The sequence below is a fragment of the Stegostoma tigrinum genome, chromosome 3, assembly GCF_030684315.1.
Source record: "Stegostoma tigrinum isolate sSteTig4 chromosome 3, sSteTig4.hap1, whole genome shotgun sequence".
Lineage (NCBI taxonomy): Eukaryota > Metazoa > Chordata > Chondrichthyes > Orectolobiformes > Stegostomatidae > Stegostoma > Stegostoma tigrinum.
Window position 1 is genome coordinate 89,336,044 of NC_081356.1, and position 23,817 is coordinate 89,359,860.

Consider the following 23,817-nt stretch of genomic DNA (forward strand, 5'->3'; position numbering starts at 1 on the left):
TTGAGTTATGGCAGTGAGGTAGAGTATCACAAGGAGATGGTTGGAATGTTCCTTGTTGGAGATGGTCATTGACTGACATTTGAATGACATGTTTCATATCATTGAAATTGAAATTTTGATTTTAGCAATCAGTAAATGTAATCATAATCATAAAATTGGAACACTAAGCATTCCCAATGGATCAATTGATAAATTCACTGCAAAGTACACTACTGAGCCATGGCAACTGGAAATATCTCAAATTTGTTAGATCATTTATTATCTAATTGTAAAGGCTCATTGCCTTGAGGCCAGGGTAAAAATAAACAACAAGGTTGTCTGTTCCGAATTGCTTTTCAGCAATCTTTACCTAGGGAAGACAGGATTGGACTTTAGATATGATCCTCCCACAGGCAAATAGGCTTCCAACATTTTCTGTTCAGACTCACATATAAAAAGTGGTTACAGATGAGATACTGGAACCAGCAGCTTTGGGTGAAATGGAGCGGAATAAAACTAGAAAAAAATTGAAAATATTGTCACAAATTTAAATGAGGGACAGGTGTGTGTGGAGAACAGTCAGGCAGCACCAGTAATGACTGCTATTCGAACTTCAGTGCAGACGACATTAATTACTATTAAAACTAGTTCAAGCAATGTGAAAGGAATGAAATCATATGGCTCACTTGGCATTGACTTAACCACCAGGAACAATGGAAAATGCAGCCCCGTCAACCTTGCAAAGTCCTCTTTACCGTCATCTGGGGCCTTGTGCAAAATTGGTAGAGCCATCCCACAGACTAGTCAAGCAACAGTCTGTTACGCTCATGGAATCATCACTTTACAAACAAAGTCCCAGATACCACCATTTCCATTTCTGCATAAATCCTGTCCTACTGACAGGTCAGACACACAAGAGGTTGCGACCCTGTGGTACATAGTTGAGAAGGAGTTTCTCTGGGAGTCCTCAAAATTAACTTCAGACCCCGTGAAATTTCAAGGCATCAAATGAAAGATGAGCAAGGGCACTTCCTGACCCCTACCCAACCCCAGCTGATGAATGTGTGCTCCTCCATGTTGAACACCACTTGGAGGAGGCAGAGGGTAGCAAAGGCGCAGAATATAGTCTGGGTGGAAGTCTGCAATATCCATCAACATGAGTGGCTCACTAGCACCATCACTAATTGAGCTGGCCAATAAATACTAGACTGGGGGTCCGGGAGCCAACAGCACAAAACAATGTACTTAATCTTGCCTTTATAAGTATACCTGTCACAGACATAGCCATTGATGAATATTGGTAGGAATGATCACTACAATGTTCCTGTAGAGACAAAACCCTGTCTCCATACTGAGGATGCACTCCATCAATACATTGATATTCCTTACTCCACCATTGACATCAAGATGCAGTTCCTGTCTCTCATTTCATTCAGTATCCTTGGATGCATCTCATCTACTCGTTTACAAGTCAGAGCTGTGTCATGACGTTTTGTTCTACCATAAAAGACTTAAATCTTTTCTGGTCAACCAGTAGAACACTGGAGCACTGGAATCTAATTCCAAATGAAACAGCATCATTATTTCATGAAAGAAGGTCTTACATTTAGATAGTTTCTTTCACAAGTATACAAACACATAGATTATGAATAAAAGTTGGCCGTTCAGCACCCTACTTCGTCAATTAGATTGTCACTGATCCGACTGGACTCAACTCCATATTCCTCCTCAAACCCAATAACCTTTGACTTCATTCGTAGTTTAAAATTTATCTGTCTCTGCCTCTGATGTATTTAATGATGACACTTCCACCTCTCTCCAGTGAAGAGAGTTCCAATAGCTCCCTTAAATAATATTTTATATAATATTTGAAGAGCTTTTAGTATTTTGGTACAAAATGAAATAAAATATATTTATACAATATATTTGTTAAAATTTAGGATCCACAGAATGTCCCAACCTAGAACATTGTGTTAACTTTTTAATTTATCCATGACATGCAATCACATAACGCATAATGGGATTACAGCACTGTTTGCATCTACTGAATATTTTTCAATGGTTTGAATAAAGTATTTTGTGAGTTCACTTATTTTATTTCACTTATGTTAAATGGCATATGTATTTTTTTAAATTTCCAATTAAAATACTTGTGCAAAGTTCAAAACTTTGTATGAATAATATAAATAAGATATACTTTTTGAATTGCTATTTTAATTTTCCCCATTTCATTTGTCTTTGCAATAGATGAACCACATAGATTCCTGTGATTTAAAATGCTGAACAATTACTGAGGTGATATAGCTAATAGTGGTACTGATTAAGGTGTTAATCTATCTTCATTTGATTTAAGTTGAATTTCCAGATTGTGTGCTGAAGTGCAAATAACATTCTTCTTTCAAGAGCGAGAGGGTGGCTTGGTATTACAAGCATGAACTCGCCCAACACTTGGAAGCAAGATAATTGGGTAATTGTGTAGATTCACTTCACACAGTGATTAAACAAGTAGTGATTGCTTTCACCATTTTGTGAATTTACTCTGAACTGACTTGCAATAAACTGTAAGTCTCCTAAATGAGATAATGTCTGTGATTATATATAGCATGCTTTCTCATACTGGATTGAAGAATGGAGAAAAACTGACTTTTAAGATATATCACATAAAATGAATTATTTTGTATTAATCTTCCTTGCTGCTTACTTAAGTAAGTCTCCTCATCTCCGTCAACAAAATTAGCATTAATAGCTGGTGTATTTTGTCATGATGTGCTGCTGCACAGCTGCCTTCTGAAAGGATTGACAGAAAATACAATTAATTGGTTAAAACGCGCCATGGCACCATCTATTTAGAATAAGTGAAAAGGATGGCATTTGTTAAGAATGTATATTACTGGTGTTATTTTTGATAAATGTAGAACATCTGTCCTTTTAACGATGTTATGAAGAATAAATGAGAAAGGTTAGCTTGTCCTAAAAATTGTCAGGGCCTGTGTGTTTCAAACTGATGAATGTTTTGGGACACATTATAATGACCTTAAAAACACTGATTTTTATCCTACTAAGCCTGCGAGTTATTTTAATGTGCACCTTTCTGCGAGGTTTCTGGCACATCAATCCTAATTTTATTGGCAAACATGAGGGATGCTTAAGCAGTTCTCTGTAATATTTTATGTCTTTTAAGTGTGCCTTTGCGTAACAAAAATGTTGACTAATGAGTGGCTAATGCAACTTATGGTTCCTGTTCATGTTCAGTAATAAATGACCATAGAATATAAATTGACTGGCAATGAGTTACAAGACAGTAAATTAGCCAGGTATAAGATAATAAAGTGTGAAGCTGGATGAACACAGCAGGCCAAGCAGCATCTCAGGAGCACAAAAGCTGACGTTTCGGGCCTAGGCCCTTTATCAGAGAGGGGGATGGGATACGGCTTCGGAAATAAATAGGGAGAGAGGGGAGGCGGACCGAAGATGGATAGAGGAGAAGATAGGTGGAGAGGAGAGTATGGGTGGGGAGGTACGTTGGGGGGGGGGGGGGGGGGGGGGGTATAAGTCAGTCTGGGGAGCACGGACATGTCAAGGAGGCGGGATGAGGTTAGTAGGTAGGAAATGGAGGCGCGGCTTGAGGTGGGAGCAGGGTATAGGTTAGAGGAAGAACAGGTTAGGGAGGCGGGGATAAGCTGGGCTGGTTTTGGGATGCGGTGGGGGAAGGGGAGATTTTGAAGCTTGTGAAATCCACATTGATACCATTGGGCTGCAGGGTTCCCAAGCGGAATAGGAGCTGCTGTTCCTGCAAACTACGAGTGGCATCATTATGGCACTGCAGGAGGCCCAGGATGGACATGTCGTCTAAGGAATGGGAGGGGAAGTTAAAATGGTTCGCGACTGGGAGTTGCAGTTGTTTATTGCGAACCGAGCGTAGGTTGTTCTGCAAAGCGGTCCCAAGCCTCCGCTTGGTTTCCTCAAGTTGGTTCGCTGAGCTGACCGGTTTTCAAACAAACCTTTCATCTCCCTTCTAGGTGACACTGTCAGTGCTGTGTAGCCTCTGTTGAAACACTATTGTTCTGTCCCACTCTGAATTTATATGCCATGGTGGGCAGCCTTGTTTGCAGTTTTGCACCTGAGTGGTATGTAGATGGGGTGTATTTCAATATGTTTTTAATTGCATCGGTGGTTGAAAACCAGGACTCCAGGAATTCTTGTGCTTGTTTTTGTTTTGCTTTTCCTAGTACTGTAACTTTGTCCCAGTTAAATTGATGTCCTTCTTTGTCAGTTGGTAATGAAACAAGGGAGAATTGGTTGTGCCATTTTGCTGTGAGTTAGTGTTCATACATTCTGGTGGCAAGTTTCCTACCCATATGTACCAAGTAGTGTTTCTCACAGTTGCTGCGTGATATTTTATAGATCATATTTGTCCTGCACATTGTGGCTATGGGGTTTTTCGTCTTTGAGAGTAACCGAAGTGTGGCTGTTGGTTTGTGTGCTATCCTTTTTCCAAGAGATCATAGGAGTCTTGTAGTCAGTTCTGATGTGCTTATTACATAGCATAGAGTGGCCAGTGTGATGGGGCATACAGTGTCTTCTTGGTTTGTTTGATTACCAGACATCGGTGGACAAAGCTGTTAAGATAACTTCTGTTTGCAAAGACTCTGTACAGGTGTTCCTCTTCATGTTTAGACACCACCGATGCAATTAACAAACGTGTTGAAATAGACCCCATCCACATACCACTATGGTACCAAAGCAGAAACAAGGCTGCCCACAATGACAAACCAGGCCATATAAATTCAGAGTGGGAGAAAACAACAGCAATTCAATGGAGGCTACACAGCACTGACAATACCACCGAGAAGTGAGACAAAACGTTTGCATGAAAACCAGTCAGCTCAGTGAACCACCCAACAATTCCAACCGCAACCTGAGCTGCAGATCTTTGCTAAAAGATTAAAATATATTGTACACTGCCTACTCTTACCACAGTTGGGGCCTAGAAACGTCAGTTTTGTGCTCCTGAGATGCTGCTTGGCCTGCTGTGTTTATCCAGCTTCACACTTTATTATCTTGTATTCTCCAGCATCTGCAGTTCCCATTATCCCTGATACAAAATTAGTCGGGTATGTCTGGTAAAATTATAAACTGCAAGGAGGCAAGTTCATGAAGGTGGCACCTGTATGAAGTTAGAAATATTCTGTTTGTGATATGGTAGTTTACAATCTCATTATTGATTTCAAGGAGCAGTGGATTAGCAGAAAACAAATCTATTTTGCAATATGTATTAATGATAATCTAGATGTGTACAGAATTTATATCACTTTACAGCAGTTGATGTTAAGTTTGAAGTGAAAGTTGCATTAGAGAGTATTACCTCCCGAACATCAAATTGAATTTGAGTCTTCCTGGCAAATTAACCAAGTTTTCCTGCGATTACAATCTTATAGCTTGAAACACATAAGTCAGAAGATTCCAATTAAACATAGAGATGCTGACCAGTGACACAGTATGTGAGAATATTAAAGCATTGTTTTAAAGTATGTGTTTTAAGTTATGTTAGATGGCAACAATCAAGAAGCAACAGTCCAACTGAGAGCATTCCCTCTCAGTCAAGGGTGGCACAGGCAATATCTAAGAAATGCTATTGTGCACCCTAGCTGCAAATACAGGAACTCTTAAAGTGCTATGTCCTGTTTCTCACCTCCAGTGCATGCTCCTTGGCTACAGGCCCTGAAACTGGAAACAAAAGTTACAATGAGAGGCTAACCGGCTTCTAATGCAAGTGGTAACTTTGTACTGTCTGTTAATTTATACAGTTGCTGCATGCAGCCAATGGTGAGCATGTTACTGTGTAGCTGCATGATCAACAAACCCAAGTTTATGCAAGGCAAGCAATGTTTAAAGCACAGTCGTACAATTTAAAACCAATCTACACCCAAGCACGAGTAAGAGTAAACTGACGTAATGACGCCAAATAACGTAAATGTGGAGTTTTCCCACAATGATAATTTCATACAGACAAAACAATTTATTTGTTTGGAAAAGAAATTAGTCAATTGCTTGAAACAAAACCAAAATTTCACAGCCATTAAAGTGCCCACCGGCTGATATCTTCCCACAAAATAATACTGGCTCCACAAATAAGTAACTAAAATGCAACAGTTTCCAAATAAAATTGTAAACAAATGTATTATTCCCCCTTTAAAATCACAGCAGCAACTTTCTTCTATGATGAACTTGATATTGTGCGCATCCTCAGTGCAATTTGATTCCCATATACATCCAACCTCATTAGCAGAGAGTTCCATGCATGTCCATGTCCTTTTAGTAAACAGTATATCTCAACAGTGTTGCTGCACAAGATTCACTGACACATCTCTACAATTTAGTCATAGGCCTTTCCATTTGGTGCTAATCTACATATTACTCTCAGCCATGTAATATGGCTTGGTTGTACTGAAAGATTCATTTGTTTGAATCAAATATTTGCTGTGGTCCACTGATTCCAAATAAATTCCATTTACTGAATATTATTTCCATTAGAGTTAAGAATAAAGTAAAGCAATTATTAACCTACATCATGGGAACTGTTTTCTGAAAACTTCTAATATTTGTCACAGGAAATAAATTATAGCTGTATTAAATGAATGTACGGTATAACTTCATGAATTCCAAGCTACCAGTTCCTCAAACTGTGTTCGAGTCATAAAGTCTATCTAGTGCTGACTTTATCGCAATCATTGTGTGATCTACGCAGAGTAAATTTTGGTCCCCAAACCACATCTAACCCAGTATATATGTTGCATCTAATCTTGTACGTGCCCTAGGCTTTAAGAAATGTAAATTAGACAAATTAAAGTAATTGCCACTGGATAACCTGTGGGACATAGGTCAATAGCACTACAGTGTGCACCAGAACTATGCAGAGTAGGTAGAAGGCAATGTGAAGTAAGTGTGTGGTGCTGGTTTGAATCTAACAGTTCTTCAGTGAGTATTTTTTCCTTAAATCACCCAGCTGAATATCTATTCAGCAGCAGGGAGGAAGTTTCCCCACACCTCCCACAGTCTCTATTGGTGGTATTTAAGGGGCTCAAGAGCCACTTTCAGGCTAGGTGCTGATTAATATCTATTGGCTATTATTGAGCTAGTAGAAGTGTTTGGTGATTTGTACTGCTGCCTTAAATGAGTGAACTTTGCAGTGAGTGGTGTGGTACATTGAGAATGCATTGGTTATCAATTCAAGGGTTCTGCTCAGACCACTTGCTCTTAGACGGGTTGCTCTACATCAGTTGTTTTGGCCTGCAGCATGACATGGAGAATTAGCAGAGGTGACGCAGAGAAGAAGGCCAAGCTGATAAAAGATAGAAGGGTATGAGAGAGAGAACATCTCTTAGCTGGAGGCCATATTAGAAACATAGCAAATAGGAGCAGGGATAATAGGAACTGCAAATGCTGGAGAATCTGAGATAAAACAGTGTAGAGCTGGATGAACACAGCAGACCAAGCAGCACCTTAGGAGCAGGAAAGCTGATGTTTCGGGCCTAGACCCTTCACCAGAAATGGGGGAGGGGAAGGGGGTTCTGAAATAAATAGGGAGAGAGGGGGAGGTGGATCGAAGAAGGACAGAGGAGAAGATAAGTGGAGCGGAGACAGACAAGTCAAAGAGGCAGGGATGGAGCCAGTAAAGGTCAGTGTAGGTGAGGAGGTAGGAAGGAGATAGGTCAGTCCAGAGAGGACAGACAGGTCAAGGGGGTGGAATGAGGTTAGTAGGTAGGAAATGGTGGTGCGGCTTGAGCTGGGAGGAGGGGATAAGTGAGAGGAAGAACAGGTTAGGGAGGCGGGGACGAGCTGGGCTGGTTTTGGGATGCGGTAGGGGGAGGGGAGATTTTGAAGCTTCATCTGCCACAGCATTATTGATAATGTGGTTTGCCCAGTCTAAACATTGATTGAAGTTAGCCATAATTATTGTAGCACCCTGGTTGCATGCATTCCTAGTTTTCTATTTAATGCTGCTGTCTTTCTTATCACTACTGTTTAGACAACTGTAGATAATTCTATTCATGGTTTCCACCACTTGTTACTTCTTAGCAATACCCACACTGATTCTGCATCTAGATTTTCTGAGTTAATATTCTTTTTTCAATATTTCACTGACTTCACCCTTTACCAATAATGTCAGTTCGCTTGCTTTTTTGATTTGCCTGTTCTTCCTAGATATTGAATGCCCTTAGATATTCAGTTCCTAGCTTTGATGTGTGTACAATGCATCCATTTAATTCAGATTGAGAAAACTGCTGGTATAAAAAGTGAAGGAGACAAAACAGGCAACTACAGGCCAGTAAGCTTAATGTCTGGTATTGGGAAAATGTTAGTGACTAATATAAAGAATGTAATAGCAGACCATGTAGAAATGCATAATATGATGAAGCAGAGGGAAAAACAAGCAGCGTAGACAAAGGGGTAGCAATGGTACTACTATATTTAGATTTTCAGAAGGGGTTTGATAGATAATTAGCAAAACCAATAGGAGACAGGGAGTTGAAACTACAGGCACATTTTCAAGCTGGAAACCTGTATGTGGCAATGATCAGACCTGGAACCATAATTATTTATAATATACATTACTGATTTGGATGAGGAAAATGGATATACTACAGCCAAGTTTGTGGATAACATAAAAATAGGCAAGAAAGCAAATGGTGAGTACGACAGAGTTTTTAGATGGATATAGACAGGCTAGCAGGGGGGAGAAACTTGTCTGATGGAATATTATGTGAGAAAATATGAACTTATACCCTTTGGTAAGAAGAATAGAAGAGCTGAACATTAGTTAAATGGAGAAGTACTGCAGAAAGTTAGAGAGCAGAGAGATTTGGGACCCCTCTCACACAAATCACAAAAAGATAACAATCAAGTTCAGTGCATATTAGGGATGGCAAATGGAATGTTGATCTTTATTTCAGCAGGAATGAAGTATAAAAGTAAGGACGTTTTGCTAAAATTATGGGAGACACCAGTCAGACCACAGCTGGAATGCAATGAAAAGCTTTGGATCCTATCCAAACAAATATATACTAGCATTGAAGGAACTCCAAAGAAAGTTAACTCAGCTAATACCAGGTTTGGAGAGACTGCCTTACAAGGAAAGTTTGCGTAGATTGGACCTGGACTATTCAGAAAATAGATGAACGAGAGCCAATGTTATTGAAGCATACAAGATGCTTAGGGTATTTGACAAGGTAGATGTATAAAGGTTGTTTCACATTGTGGGAGAATCTAAGACCAAGCTCTTGATCTCAGAATAAGGAGCCACATATTTAAATCAGAGATAAATTGGAATTTCTTCTCTCAGAAGGTAAAAATCTATGGAATTCTTTACTACAAATCGTCATTAAGGCTGGGTTGCTAAGTATGTTCAAGGCTGAGGTAGACAGACTATACATCAGGAAAGAATGCAAAAGTTATGGAGAAAACTTGATGATTATCGAAATTAGCCATAATCTCATTAAATGACATTTAGACTTAATGGGCTGATTGGCCTGCATCAGCTCTTTTATCTTACAGTTTTATAGTAAATACTTACTAAAATCTACCACCTGATCTAAATAGAACTGCAATGTCAGAGCAGGACTCACAGCATTGTTCATTGTTCAAGGTGATTATTGTAATTACCTTTATTGTGATGAGTTCCTTCTAGTTTGGACACAGATTTCTCCTATTCCATAATTTTTATTGTCCATCATTGTATGAAAGAGCTACCAAGAGCTGAAGGAAAAGAATACATTGCATCTTCTCTTTCCCAAAATAAGCAGGAAGAATATGGAAAACATTTAATTAGAATAGCAATTTTCTGTGCTCTTGAGTATCATGGACTGCACAAATACATTGCTTTGCAGATATCACATGTAAGGGATACAGCAGCAAAGTTTCAACGCTCTTGAAATAGAGCCAATGCATGACAATGTTCAGTGAATGATGGAATTCAATGCCTAGTACTTCAGAAGCACTCACAATGCCTTTATTTGGCACTAAGCTGCTGTACCATCAGTAGTTTCACCACCAGAAGAGACCAGAGAGTGACTACTGGCAGCTAGTGATTTTCACTAATTGCCTGGCTTATGACTCCAATGGACAACCCCTGCACACTTACATTGCCTGTTGTTGTTGGCATCCTTCCATCTATGAGAGATCTTGATACATAGTGAACAATCCATTTAGGTGGTGGAGCAGGGTTGGGGGGTTTTCATCTGGCATGTTTCTGCTGGTGGCAGTGGAGGACAATCCTTGAACAACAAGCTTTGCTACAAGCACTACACATAAAGCTGCCACACATTATTCTTTACAATATTGTGCCTATTGCCAAACTACTGTACTCACTGATACTAGGACTGGTACTACCAGCCCACAGGAAGTGTTGCCATTTCCCTTATTCACCAGATAGTTTCTCCCAGGTGTAGAAGTCAACATTTCAGGCCTTCATATTTGCATTCTTGAAATGAAGCCTTGGGTAACCCGTGCTTATCTGGTTCTGACCACGTCACCATGCAGAAAGTGCTTGGCTATTTGGCTGTCTTCCACCCTATGGAAATGCCAGATACACCAAAACAGTCACTGTTGATAATGTAATCCTTGTTGACATGCAAAATGTCATTGATTAAACTATTGAGTTAGTAAAACTGGGCTTAAACAGTTGTGACCATTCCAACAAAACCTGAAGAAATTGCTGAACATGGGTTATAATTCAAAACCCTCACTTTTATGAAGGGCAGTCCTTGTCAGCACTGAACAAAAAATGGAGGAATAAGAAAAGACATCCCTTTTCTGTTTGACCTGTCTACAATTGGTTAATACAACTCTGGTATCAAAGAACACAACCTCAACTTCCCTTTCAACAATGTTAACCACAGCATCCACACAGCCAGAGCTGAACTAAAAGCCACCTGCTGCAATATGGCCTGATGGCCAAACTTATTGCTGAAAGTTTACTGATTTTTAAGTTGGGGAATTGCAGATGACCTTGCAGGATGATCTCACACATCTCTTCACCTAGAAAATCTGGCAGCATGCCACACAACATCTGTATGGATAATGTGGTTGGCAGGCAACAGCAAGGATACTGGGACAACGGGATTGGTGAGAGATCAAGTATGGTCATTTAGCAAAAGTAGCCCCTGCAGGTTCATACTTCAGCGAGCCATTGCCATTTCCCCAGGGTGGTACTTCAACAACATTCGTCAACTCGTTGGCCAACAGATTGCAGATGACTATAAGGACTTACAAGCTTCATATAGGTTGGTTTCTACTGGCAGCTTCCTGATTGCCCATGCAGCACGTTCAGCTTGCATAATATTAGTTTGCTGAAGCCTAATGTTTGGTAACTGACTTCTGGTTATGCCAAAATGGAAACAATGACTATTAGGAGCTACATCAAGTCTGAGTCCACAATTGTTCTCATGGATTTAGTCAACATTTGCACTGCACAAAGCCATCTGCAGTATTGATGCCACATTCCTCCATGTTCACTGACAGTGACCACAAGGTCTCTGGTAAGTCTATTAATGCATCAACCACCTCTGTATGCATAATTATCAGCCTTTTTCTGTATTCTGTTCCATCAGAGTCTTCTGATTCCACTGTAGCAGAACTATTGTAATTTTGCCCTCTTTGAGCTAATGCCTTTTTCTCTACCTTGGCTGCAGGCCGTTCATGCCAGTGACTTAGCACTTGTTACCTTGTCTCTCAGCTATCCTCTCAGGTACAAGCAGGGTCAGTATTTGAGTTAGAAGTTGTAAGTGTGAGACAAAGTGAGACTATTTCTTCTTCATCAATCTCTTGCACTGCCCAGGATGTCTTATGCTATAATTGTGAAGGATGAATCAGAGAGATAGTGAAGCTCATGATTCAGTTATAATGATATGGCATTTAAAAATGCATTTATTGAGCTTGATCACTCATGAGAGGACTTTTTACAGCACTGTATCTAGGTCCTTGGGGGTCACACTGCTGACCTTGTCCATGATTGCTCTTAGCTGTGCTGGATCTACTGGAGGACTTCTTGCTTCATGCCAGTGCTGCATCAGAAAATCCTGGAACTCACTCACTGCCATGTTGTGCCATATATGTGTCTTTCCCAGTTCAAACTCACTTGTAGTAGCACCTGTTCTATTCAAAATGTATCTCCTATTTAAAAGATATAGACTAGCTTGAAGCACTCTAGGCTAGCTTGACTTTGTGCAAACTTTTCCAAACTTTAGTCTCCTGCTCAATTTCTCAACAGCACATTTTACACTGACTTCACATTTCAGTCAAGTAAATGAGAAGGCAGCATGAAGTTTGTGCACCACCTACATCAGAGTGAACACCGTGTGTTAATCATAGTTTGCAATTACTGCCCCTGTTTGTGGGGGCTATTTGATTTATGCCCAGTATTCATTAAATGATTAACCCAGTTCTCAGGTTACTGGTCTCTACATAAGCATTTTCCTAATGGCATTTTTAAAATAATGAATTTTAAGCAATTAGAATGACAAATATTCAGTGCAATAATTACTAAAGCTTAATCATAAAAGAAAACAAAATTGTGGAAACGAAATGTAATTTAAATAGTTGTTGAATGTATACTCTTCTGATTGTTTCCTTAAACCTCCAATTATAGCCAGAAACTGTTGAAATTGATTCTATTTATCTGCCATCTTGGAAACACCAGTGTCCTTCAGACTGTGTTTGTGAGGTCTACTGATACCTAAAGTTATTTTGTGAATTCTATTTGCTGACAACAAGGACAGCCTTACACTGTCTAGATTGTTTTTTCAAAAGTCTTCAGCACAGGAAATGGAAAGCAGCTAATGGTTTGTGAAGCATGTGGAATTGGTTTAAGTAAAGCCGAACTCTGATCCCACTAACCGCCTCCTCTTTCCTGTGCTGTTTTGTCTACGGCTTTGTGCTGAATATGTCAACAAATTTCTTCAGAGTTCTGCTGGATTTTTGAATAATGTTATGCTGGCCTAATTCAAGACAGATGCACATGTAAGAAGAATGCCAGCTTGTCTTGTACTTCTAATACGTTTGTAAATAGAAACAGCTTCACATTCCCACAATACGATTTCCTATTTATCTTTGAAAATTGCCAGTTGGAGTGTTTTCTCAAAGATTCAATACAAAGATTATAGAAGGTGAAAATTAGCAATGGAGCTTACAAATATTTGCCCATGGATATTTATTCAAGCCGATGAAGTGTCTTATTCTGCAACATTCTGCATTTGGTGCTAGAAAAGAATAAGGTTAAACTGTTACTTGCAGATTCACTGGCAATACTTAAATTAATGAAAGAACTGTCCTACTTTCTTTTTCAGTCATCATTACAACAGCATTTATGTGTATAACAAATGAATATTCTCCCTCACAAAGAACAAATACAAAATAACTTCTTAAATCATTAACAGGAACTGTATCATTTATGTGTATTTTCAACAATACTGTTGTAATTTCAGTAATTATCAATAAATGCAACAAAGCAAATTATCTTATCAATAATTAATGACCTAACGTTTAAAAACCTCAACACTGAGTAAGATTCCTCTTAGGTGAAAACAAGAAAGTGACTTTTTTTCTGTGGAATTAATCACTCACAAAGTCAAATTTTATGAAATCAGATCTTTGAGAGTTATTCTTTCCCACAATGTCACTAGTGAGTAATGAATTAAGCATTCCTCCCCTTTTCACAAGAAGCTAAACTTCACCCTTACAGTTTCTTCACAAATGCATCTTATTATTTTTCTAACTTTCTTTTCAATCTAATGGTGTAATTTTAGGCATTAAAATACAAGTTAAACATTCTACTTTTTCCAAAAAATCTTTAAAACTCAAACCTTATCCATTTAAGAAAGTAAAATTCAAATTGGTGCTCCTAACCTATGCACGGAACATGATTAGCAAAAGTAAACGTAAACTTATCACTTTACTGAAAGTAGAAAGAGCAAAAGTAGATGCAGTAGATCCACAAAAGGACTTAGATCAATTGTACAACTTACAGAGGTAGGGGCACAAATAAAAATCAAATTTCACATTGCAGAATGTAAAGTAAAATGCATTTGTCAAAAATTAATTATCTCAATTATATAATAAGAGAAATTAAATTCACAGAGTGAGGTCAAGAAAGGAACTAGAATTAATGAAGAAACCTTTTTTTGGGTCTATTGTTTTAAATGGTTTTGATTATGTTTAAAAGTACATAGGTTACTATTAGCATTAAAATAACACTGCTTGGAAAATCCAGCTCTCAAATTCCATGCTAATTGACTGATGGTATGTATGTTTGAACAATAGACAATAGGTGCTGGAGTAGGCCATTCGGCCCTTCGAGCCAGCACCACCATTCATTATGACCATGGTTGATCATCCACCATCGGTATCCTGTCCCTGTCTTATCCCCATAACCCTCTATTCCACTATCTTTAAGAGCTCTATCCATCTGTTTCTTGAAAGTATCCAGAGACTTGGCCTTTACTGCCTTCTGGGGCAGAGTATTCCATGTATCCACCATTGCCTGGGTGAAGAAGTTTTTCCTAAACTCTGTTCTAAATGGCTATCCTTTATTTTTAAACTGTGTCCTCTGGTTCTGGACTCACCCATCGGTGGAAGCATGCTTCCTGCCTCCAGAGTGGCCAATCCCTTAATAATCTTATATGTCTCAATCAGGTCCCCTCTCATCCTTCTAAACTCAAGTGTATACAAGCCCAGTCGCTCCAATCTTTCAACATATGATAGTCCTGCCATTCCGGGAATTGACCTCAGTAGTCTGTAAATTCATTGAGTTCTTACTTGAAGTGGATAAAACTACAACCTTCTAATAGACAACTGGATGAGACAGGAAGAACAAAATGCTGTGAGTAGCCTTAAAAACAATACGGAGACCAATATTAATTGGGTCAGGTGGTGTCATTTAAAACTGAATCTTCTCAATTCTGAGGAAAAACATGCTTTATTTTTAAAACTCTTCAATATGTTGATGAATCTCAACCAGTTCAGAATACTGATAATCAAAGTTATTAATACTAACAAAGCAGCAAGAGGTAAGTTTCATAGGTCTCAAAAAATGTTCACTGAGTCTAACTGAAAAAATATGGTACTTACAAATCATGATGTTGTTGTCCAACAACTCTTAATTACTGAAACATCAGATAATACTGCTGATTTCATAGGTTTGAAGGAATTATTCAATTGCCTTCTAACCTTAAACATACCTTCAATATCTGATGATGTGATAACCATGCCACATTAACTACCAGGAGTTGCTATTAAACTCTTGTTATGAACATGCATATGAACAACAAGTTCAAAACAGAAATAAGCCATTTGATCCTTTAAGCCTGCCATTTTTTTCTTGAGTTGAACTTTGTCATTGGAATGATGGAATTGGAAGTGAGCCAAGCTGAAGTATGTTATTGCACATGGTTAGTCGTAATAAATTTGTGGATGCAATTTGCCTCTGAGTAAGGCCATATCTGATGGAGGGTCTAGGCCCAAAACATCAGCTTTTCTGTTCCTAAAATGCTGCTTGACCTGCTGTGTTCATGCAGCTCTACACTTTGTTATCCATGACTAATCTGTTTTTATTCCAAATTCTACATTCTCATTCACCCTTAATTACAGATTCTGGCTAGGCAAGAGAATCATATCTCTCTCCACCTTCAAAGCATTCAATGACTTCTCCTCCACCACCTTCTGAGGCACAGAGTTTCAAAGTCATACAGCCTTCTGAGAAAAACTCCAGTGGTATTGTGGTAATGTAATGACTAATGTTTTAGACTAATCTCGTGGAGTCAAGCGTTCAAATCCCATCATAGCAAATGGTGAAATTTGATTTCAGTAAATATGAAATGAAAAGGTTACCCTAATGGTGACCATTTAACCATTGTAGAGAGTCATTTTAAAACTTTCTGGTTCACTAATGTCACATTTTGTAATTTTATACTGATCTGGCCTACATGTTACTCTAGATTCACAACAAATAATGTAGTTGACACTAACTGCTTTCTGAAATGTCAAGGGTGAAGGCAAATCAAAATGGGCAGCAAATGGCCATGCCAATAGTTCCCACATCCCATACAAAATTTATAAAAAAGTATATACTGACGTTCCACTGAAGTTAGGAGGACTGGAAAACTCTCCTAGATCCCAGAGGCTACCTGAAGGCGAAAGCCAATGATGCAGCCAGACCAACTTGGGGCAACCTCAGAAGGCAAAACAGCTACCTACAACTAACTGAAAACATGGTGATGATACTTGAAGAATGAAATTAATTAAACCTGAGACCTTCAGCTTCTGTCTGTGCTTCTCGTGTGTCAACTGTTTCGTGATTGAAAATTGACCTGAACGAATTTCAAGGATATTAACTTCATATTAAACCAGAGAAGTGGTAGCAGAGGGCACAAAATCATGAAAAATAAATTTAAAACCTATATAGTTAGAAATTCAGTGCTTGAATAATAATAAATGTCTTCAAGAAGCTGAAAGGTAGAAGCAGAGACATTAAGAGGAACCATAAAGCAATAAACAGCTATAAAAGAAGTATAGACAAGGGATGGACTTTGATTATATGAACTGTTTGATGAAATCTTTTCCGATCCTTAGCTTTTTCTATGTTCTAGTTTAAACCATTTAATGGCCTTTTCATTGCATTTTCAAACAGCAGCCTGGATTTCATGAAAAAGGGGATTACTAAGAGCACAGGGGTTAAGAACCTTGAAATTTCTTTTTTTGTGTGTGGACTTGGATAATAAAAGCTAAAGAATCAAGAGTTATGTCAAGTTTTAGTTTGTAGGAATGGGGTGATAATAATTTAAAGGGACTCATTATCCTTAGCTTTTTCCAAAGCTAAGTGGAATCAAATTGTGCAGAAATGACAGCATTGCAGGAATTTGCAACACCACGATCCTAAAATGCCATTAACAGCCTATTGTCAAGCACTTTCAGTAGTTACTCTCTGCCTCATTCACTTTTGTAGATAAGTAACAGAAAGAAAATATCAACAAGTAATACACAATGCATAAGTAAAACTCAAGATATTTCAGACACTTCTCTCATTTTCAGTAACATGAATCTGTCCTTACGTTGGAAAGTCTTAATATATTTTGTAAGCGAAATAATGGTATTCACTGGCCTGTTGTTACTTATGTCATCATACCGCTGAAATTAACTGGGAGTCATTTCATGGGATGAATTTCACTTTCAGTTTAAGGAACCATTTCGATTCCTTCCTCATAGAGCCTTTCAAATAAACCAAATGTCACATGAATGAGTTTCAACTTTTGAGATATTCATATTTTCAACACTTCATACTTTCTATGGTTTTCTTACTTTTTCAGACAAGTTGAAGCTGGTAGTATTCTTCACTTGGGAAAGCAGCAGATGTCTGTTCTCCTTAGGCACAAAGTGAATTCACATGCTTCTGTTGTTCAAAAATGTCAATCAAAAGTAAAGTGAGCACTTACTGTAATAAATCACTAGGAAACAGCAAGAACTGAAGATGCTTAAGTGTGAGACAACGCAGTGTGGTGCTGCAGAAACACAGCAGGTCAGGCAGCATCAGAGGAGCAGGAAGGTCAATGTTTCAGGCCAGGACTCTTCTTCATTTCTGAAGGAGAGTCCAGACCCGAAACATCAACGTTCTTGTCCCTCTGATGCACTTACTGTAATTGTTGTCCCACTATTTACCAGGAAGATGATAGCCAACTGGTATTATCACTAGATAACAAAGTGTGAAGCTGGATGAACACAGCAGGCCAAGCAGCATCTCAGGAGCACAAAAGCTGACGTTTTGGGCCCAGACCCTTCATCATCTCTGATGTGTTCATCCAGCTTCACACTTTGTTACCTAGGATTCTCCAGCATCTGCAGTTCCCATTATTTCTGGTATTATCACTAGACAATTAATACAGAGACCCAGGTAATAATCCAGGGATCGGGTTCGAGGCCCACCACAGCAGATGGTGGATGATGACCATGAAATCATTATCAATTGTTGGAAAAACTTGCCCAGTTCATTAATGTCCTTTAGAAAAGATAACTGCCATCCTTACCTGGTCTGGCTGGCATGTGGCACCAGATCCCCAGCATTGTGCTTTCCCCTTAACTTACCTCTGGGAAATTAGGGATGACAACAAACGCAGGCCAGCAACATGAATCAATACATTTTAAAAATGACTAAATAAAACTGCTGACACTGGAAGAGGTGGCTTCTACTGGGGCTCTCTATAGGATACAATAATCATTGCTGTCACCTATTCAAACTGTAATGAAGGTGCACAACATACAAAGGAAAAGATGATAACCTATGGATACGGTAGCATCTTAGCACAATAAGTTCGGAATAAAGCTTTGGGAAGACTGATAAACACCAATTTTACCAGGTGCTCATGTCTTTCCACTTACTTTCTGCCACCTATCTGAACGTCGACATCCAATTGAATCTTGACCAGAACTGTCATGGCTGCCTTCACTTAACAGAACCTTCAAACTGGTGGCACAGCAGTTGCTGGAGTGAATGACTGCTACAGCCCAGCAGTCAACTCCAGGAACGTAAAAGTTAGTGATGAGGGTGATGGTTCTCAGATCATCGCAATGCCCTCATATTCTTCCAACTCAGCTGGCTGTCATTAGAGCCCTCATCTGCTCCATGTGTGCTATTGATGATTGCTGCTCCTGCAAATTCCAGAGGCCATAGTCTAAAGCATGTCTCCAACAGGCCAAATGATCCTCAATGTCATATAGCGTGGCTGTTGAGAACATTCTTCAACCTACTTCAAGGAAACATTGTGGAACATCTCATGGGAGAGCTAATAAGCACAGGGAGTCATGTGGCTTCTATTACTGATAGGCTCTCTGTGATTTCATTGCATATTTCCACTGTTAATATCACATTGTAAATACAAATCACCATTTGGGGCATGTTCCAGTTGAAGGAAGAGTTGATCAGCATGTCCCAGAAAGAATGGTCTCTGCGGAAGTCATTCAGGGAAGGGGAAGGGAATAAGTGTTTGTGGTGGCATCTTGCTGTATGTGGTGGTAATAGCATCTGATGACCTTCTTGATGTGGATGCTGGTGGGATGATAAGTAAGAACAAGAAGAACCCTGTCACTGTTGCAGGAGGGAAGAGAGGGGCTGAGGGCAGAAGTGCGGGAGATGGGTTGGACCCGGTTGAGGACCTTGTCAACAACAGTGCTGAGGAATCCTCAGATGAGGAAGAAGGTGGACATTTTGGAGGCACCCTTGTTGAAGTTGGCCTGATTTGAACATATGCAGCAGAGGCGGAGATACTGAGAGAATGGCATGGAGTCTTTCCAGGAAGCAGGTGTGAGGATGTATAGTCTAGGTAACTGTGGAAGTCAGTGGGCTTATACTGACTATTGGTGGCTAATTTATCCTCAGAAATGGAAACAGAGATGTGGAATAAGAGAAGGAATGAGTCAGAGATAAACCAGTTGAAAATGAGGGCAGGATGGAAATTGGAACCAAAATTGATTAACTTTTCCAATTCCAATGAGAGAGGAAAGCAGAACTGATGATATCACCAATATATCGGAGAAAGAGTTGTGGGTGGGGGCCAAAGTAGAACTGAAACAAGGAATGTTCTGTGTACCCCAAGAAGAGACAGACGTAACTGTGCCCATGTGGGTACCCTTGGCCAACCCTCTGATCTGAAGAAAATGAGAGGAGTTATAAGAGAAATTGTTGAGGGTGGAAATGAGCTCAGCCAAGTGGAGGATGGTGGTGGTGGCTGGGGACAGTTCAGGCCTTTGCTCCAGGAAGAAGTGGTGAGCCCTAAGCCCCTCCTGGTTGGGAATGGACGTGTAAAGGGATTACATGCCTATGGTAAAGGGGACATGGCTGGAATCTGCAAACTGGAAGTGTTGAAACCAGCATAAGGCATCAGAGGAATCATGGATGTTTGTGGGCAGGGATTGGAACAGGGAAGAGAAGATAGAGTCAAGGTAGGAAAAGATGAGTTCTGTGGGGTAGGAGCAGGCTGAAACAATGGGTCTGCCTGGACAGTCCTCTTTGTGGATTTTTGGAAGGATGTAGAAGCCAGCGATGCAGGGCTGGGGGGCTATCAGCTTGAAGGCATGGGTGGGAGATCACCGGATGAAATTAGATCAGTTACCATAGTTGATACAGTGGCCTGATGTCTCATGGTGGGGTCATGGTCCAGTGGAAGATAGAAGGTGGTATCTGAGAGCTGTCACTCAGCCTCTGCAATGTAGAGGTCAGTATGCCTGGCTACAACAGCACCACCCTTATCAGCAGGCTTAATAACAAAGTAGGCGTTAGATCTAAGAGCATGGAGTGCAGTCAGGACGGAGGGCAAGAGGCTGGATTTGCTGAGGGGGGACGCGCAGAGAAATTGAGGCGACCAATATCATGTCAACAGTTCTCAATGACAGATCGAGTGCAGTAATGGGCCAGAGGGAGGGGTCCAGGTGGAGGGACAGTGATGGAACTGGACGATGGGATGGGAAGAGGAATCGTGTCCAAAGAAATGGGCATGGACATGAAGACGGTGGAAGAAGAGCTAAACGTTATGTTGTGCATGAAATTTGTTGAGGTGGGGATACAGGGGAATAAAGCCGAGGCCTTTGCTGAGTTCAGAACGTTCAGCATCAGAGAACGGAAGGTTAGCAGGGATGATGAATACCTGATAGGAGGTGGAGTTGGGGAGGGGAGACAGAGGTGCAACCCTGAGCCAGCGTGTTGATTATGTTATTGCAGTTGTGTGCACATCATCAGAATGCGGATTCGCCTTTAGAGGGGGCAATAAAACGTTTAACTCACAGCATAATGGGAACTTTGCTGCCTTGATAGAACCCAAAGTCTATCACAATTGCTGAAGTAAAAAGAATATTGTGTCCCTGCGAAATGGAAACAGTTCTCTGTGAATGAGAGGGAATAAGAAAGGAAAACTGTGAATGTTCAAGTAATTTTGTTGAGATTTGGTGAGTGCCCTGCATATGGATAAACTATCACTTACTTACATTTTCTTTGAATTAATTAAAAGAAACATATTTTAAAATAGCCAGAATATGCCACAACAAAGCAAGCAGTTTAAGGGTAGCATTCCCCAGAATATGGGAGAAATTGCACAATTTTAAATTTGCACTCTATACCTCAGGAATTGACCTAAACCTCAGTTACTTGGCAATTGTACCTTTACCACGCACACAAGAAAAAATGAGAAGCCAATATTAGTTCAATATAAACTAGAACCACAAGGTTCTGAATTAAGCCAGCTATTTTATTGCTTGAGACAGTGTGAAATGAATGTATTTTATCCTCTGACAATTGATTTCAAGGTAGCTAATATTCTATCACAGTTCATGAGCAATTACCCAATCAAAAAATGTTACTTTTCAAGATTTTTTTCTTCATAAAAAAAGATCAGAATGATCACAAAAATCTTTTCTTCATAAAATTTGTTGCATTTAAATACAATTAACTGTATAATTTATTTTCTGCTTTTCCCTCAGGAAAATGAAAGGAAAGGTCTGATGGATAAATTATCGGCCATTCAGGAAGTGGGTGTAGCTGTTCAGAATGGTCTGAATGAGGTTGCTAGCCTTTATGAAAGAGTGAAAAAGTGAGTCCTAAACCACTATACGTGTGTGTTTCTGTGATGGTTCTCATATTTCTTTATGAGCAAAGTGCAGAATGCTGCATGTTTGGTACGAAGCACCCATTAGGGATGATGAATGATCGTGTACTGTCATTAGTTGCCATTCCAGCCTCTACAAGGTGGAGTTGTAGGTCCTATTCTCTTGTAATTCATCTTTCCTATATATGGCTTCTGGTTTTTGAAATAACACATGAAATTTGTCCTTTACTTTTGATGTAGAGACATTTTTAAAAGAAACATGGGTAAGAATATAAAAATAAATACAGTATATTTCATAATTGTTGACATGACATTAACTAAATTAGATTGCTGTCTATTTTGTTAAAAATGCATAAAGCTTACTATACTTGCTCTAAAAAAGACAGAACATGCTCATGCAGTTTGAAAAACAGCTTAATTTATTTCAGTTCACCTGCTGCTTTATCCAGAGCCTTAAAATATTTTATGTCTTAAAAAAGTTTACATCATTTCTCTAGAGCTTTTATTTGTAATTTTGATGATACAGCCTTTTAATTAATTTGATTATCTGATAAAATATTGCAATTATAATAACTGCTATGGATGATAAAAAGGTATTTATGCCATTATATTCACAGTGCATATAGATTGTGTAAATTTCAACAATACACTGGATAGATTTTGTTGAAAACATAATGCTGTCTGAACAATGGGCAGCTATTAATGCATATATCAACCTGTACACTCAATGTGAATTAACACTAGTTTGCTGGCCAATTGCACTGCTCCAATGTTAATATCACAAAAACGATACCTCACCCTGAACATTCTGGTGATTTTTGTAAAATTGCTACACTTGCACATTAATTGTCATTTAATTTCACCGTGGAAAATTAAGTATGTAATCAATACAATAATTACCCTTCAAGCCAAAATAGTTATTAGGGACTCACAGACTCCTTTGACCAGAAAGTAAACAATTTTCAGAATGCCATCATATTATGGATTGTCTTATGAGTTTTAAAAACACCCAAATTGAAAATGTTAACTTTAACTTCCTTTACTGTCCTATTTTCTTTCTAGTAATCCAATCTTTCTTTCCTTCTCTTGATTTCTCTTTTTACACCCAGTTTAAAAAGTACCTGTTCTACTTCCATGTGTCAATGCATTAAAGAATTACCTTCTGATTGATATATTGGGACAAGAAACTGGCCCACCATGATCTGCCCAAACGGCTCTGGTTCTCGCCCCAGATGGACTACAATTTCCAACTCTTTTATCACCATAATTCTTACAGTGCTGTTTTAGTAATGCCATATTTAATTACAGTTACTCCTTGTATGTAACCAATTGCTTTTAGTAACAATTATTTCTTATTTCTATTAAAGTACCTTCAACTGGACAGTTCCTTTCCTGAGTTGGTTGGCTGTTTTTGTTCTCTCTGCCGGCACCGTAATCCTTTATTTTATTCCTCTAAGATACATTCTTCTTGTCTGGGGTAAGCTGAGCTTTTTGCTACATGTCACACACATTTCTACTGTTTGATACAACATTGTTAGAGAGCTGCTCATTAACTGTGATTCAGTCTTTTACATGAAAAACAGATGCAATTTTATGGACGTTTGCCCTTTTAATGGTGTTGAAAAAGGAAGTATGGATATTTTCTTATTCCAATAAGCAGGGAATAACCTCTGTGCTGCCAATCCTTCTAGGAAATTACTTTTGTTTAATATGGTTTGCTAAAAGTTTGCCAATTTTTTGAAGAGTAAATAGTTTGGTATATGTTAATTTCCTAAAATTATTATAGTATCAGTTTCTGATGACAATTATCTTAACATTTTGCTTGAATGTGATTTTGATTATTAGTTCACTGCATAACTGTACTTGATTCATACTTAATAATTCAACAGTGAAAAGGGGCATTTAATAATGTAGTGAATGCTATAAACAAAAGGAATAAGTGCCATGCAACAAATAGATCTGCACTTATATGGCCCCCTCTACATTTTCAAGGCATCTGAAGCTGCTTTACAGACGGGAACGACCTGTGAATTCTTATCACTCAAAGCAATTTTTCATACAGGGAGGTTCCCAAACAACAGAGATAAATGATTAGTTATTTATTTCTCTATTATTAGTGTGAAATAAATGTTACCTATGTCATGAGAACTTTCTGTTCTACCATGAAGAGTGGCATTAGATTAATTAAATCACCGTAAGA

The 23,817-nt window shown here is 39.0% G+C and overlaps 1 protein-coding gene across 18 annotated transcripts in view; it reads left to right on the forward strand.

Annotated features, from left to right (window-relative positions):
* The window catches only part of LOC125450983 (multiple C2 and transmembrane domain-containing protein 1-like), a 562,377-nt gene that overhangs the window by 516,802 nt on the left and 21,758 nt on the right, over window positions 1–23,817 (forward strand). For all 18 annotated transcript variants that reach the window (XM_048527527.2, XM_048527528.2, XM_048527529.2 and 15 more), the window contains 2 exons: window positions 21,493–21,602; window positions 22,985–23,094. In XM_048527527.2, the coding sequence (XP_048383484.1) occupies window positions 21,493–21,602; window positions 22,985–23,094 (220 nt within the window). The remainder of the gene's footprint in view (window positions 1–21,492; window positions 21,603–22,984; window positions 23,095–23,817) is intronic.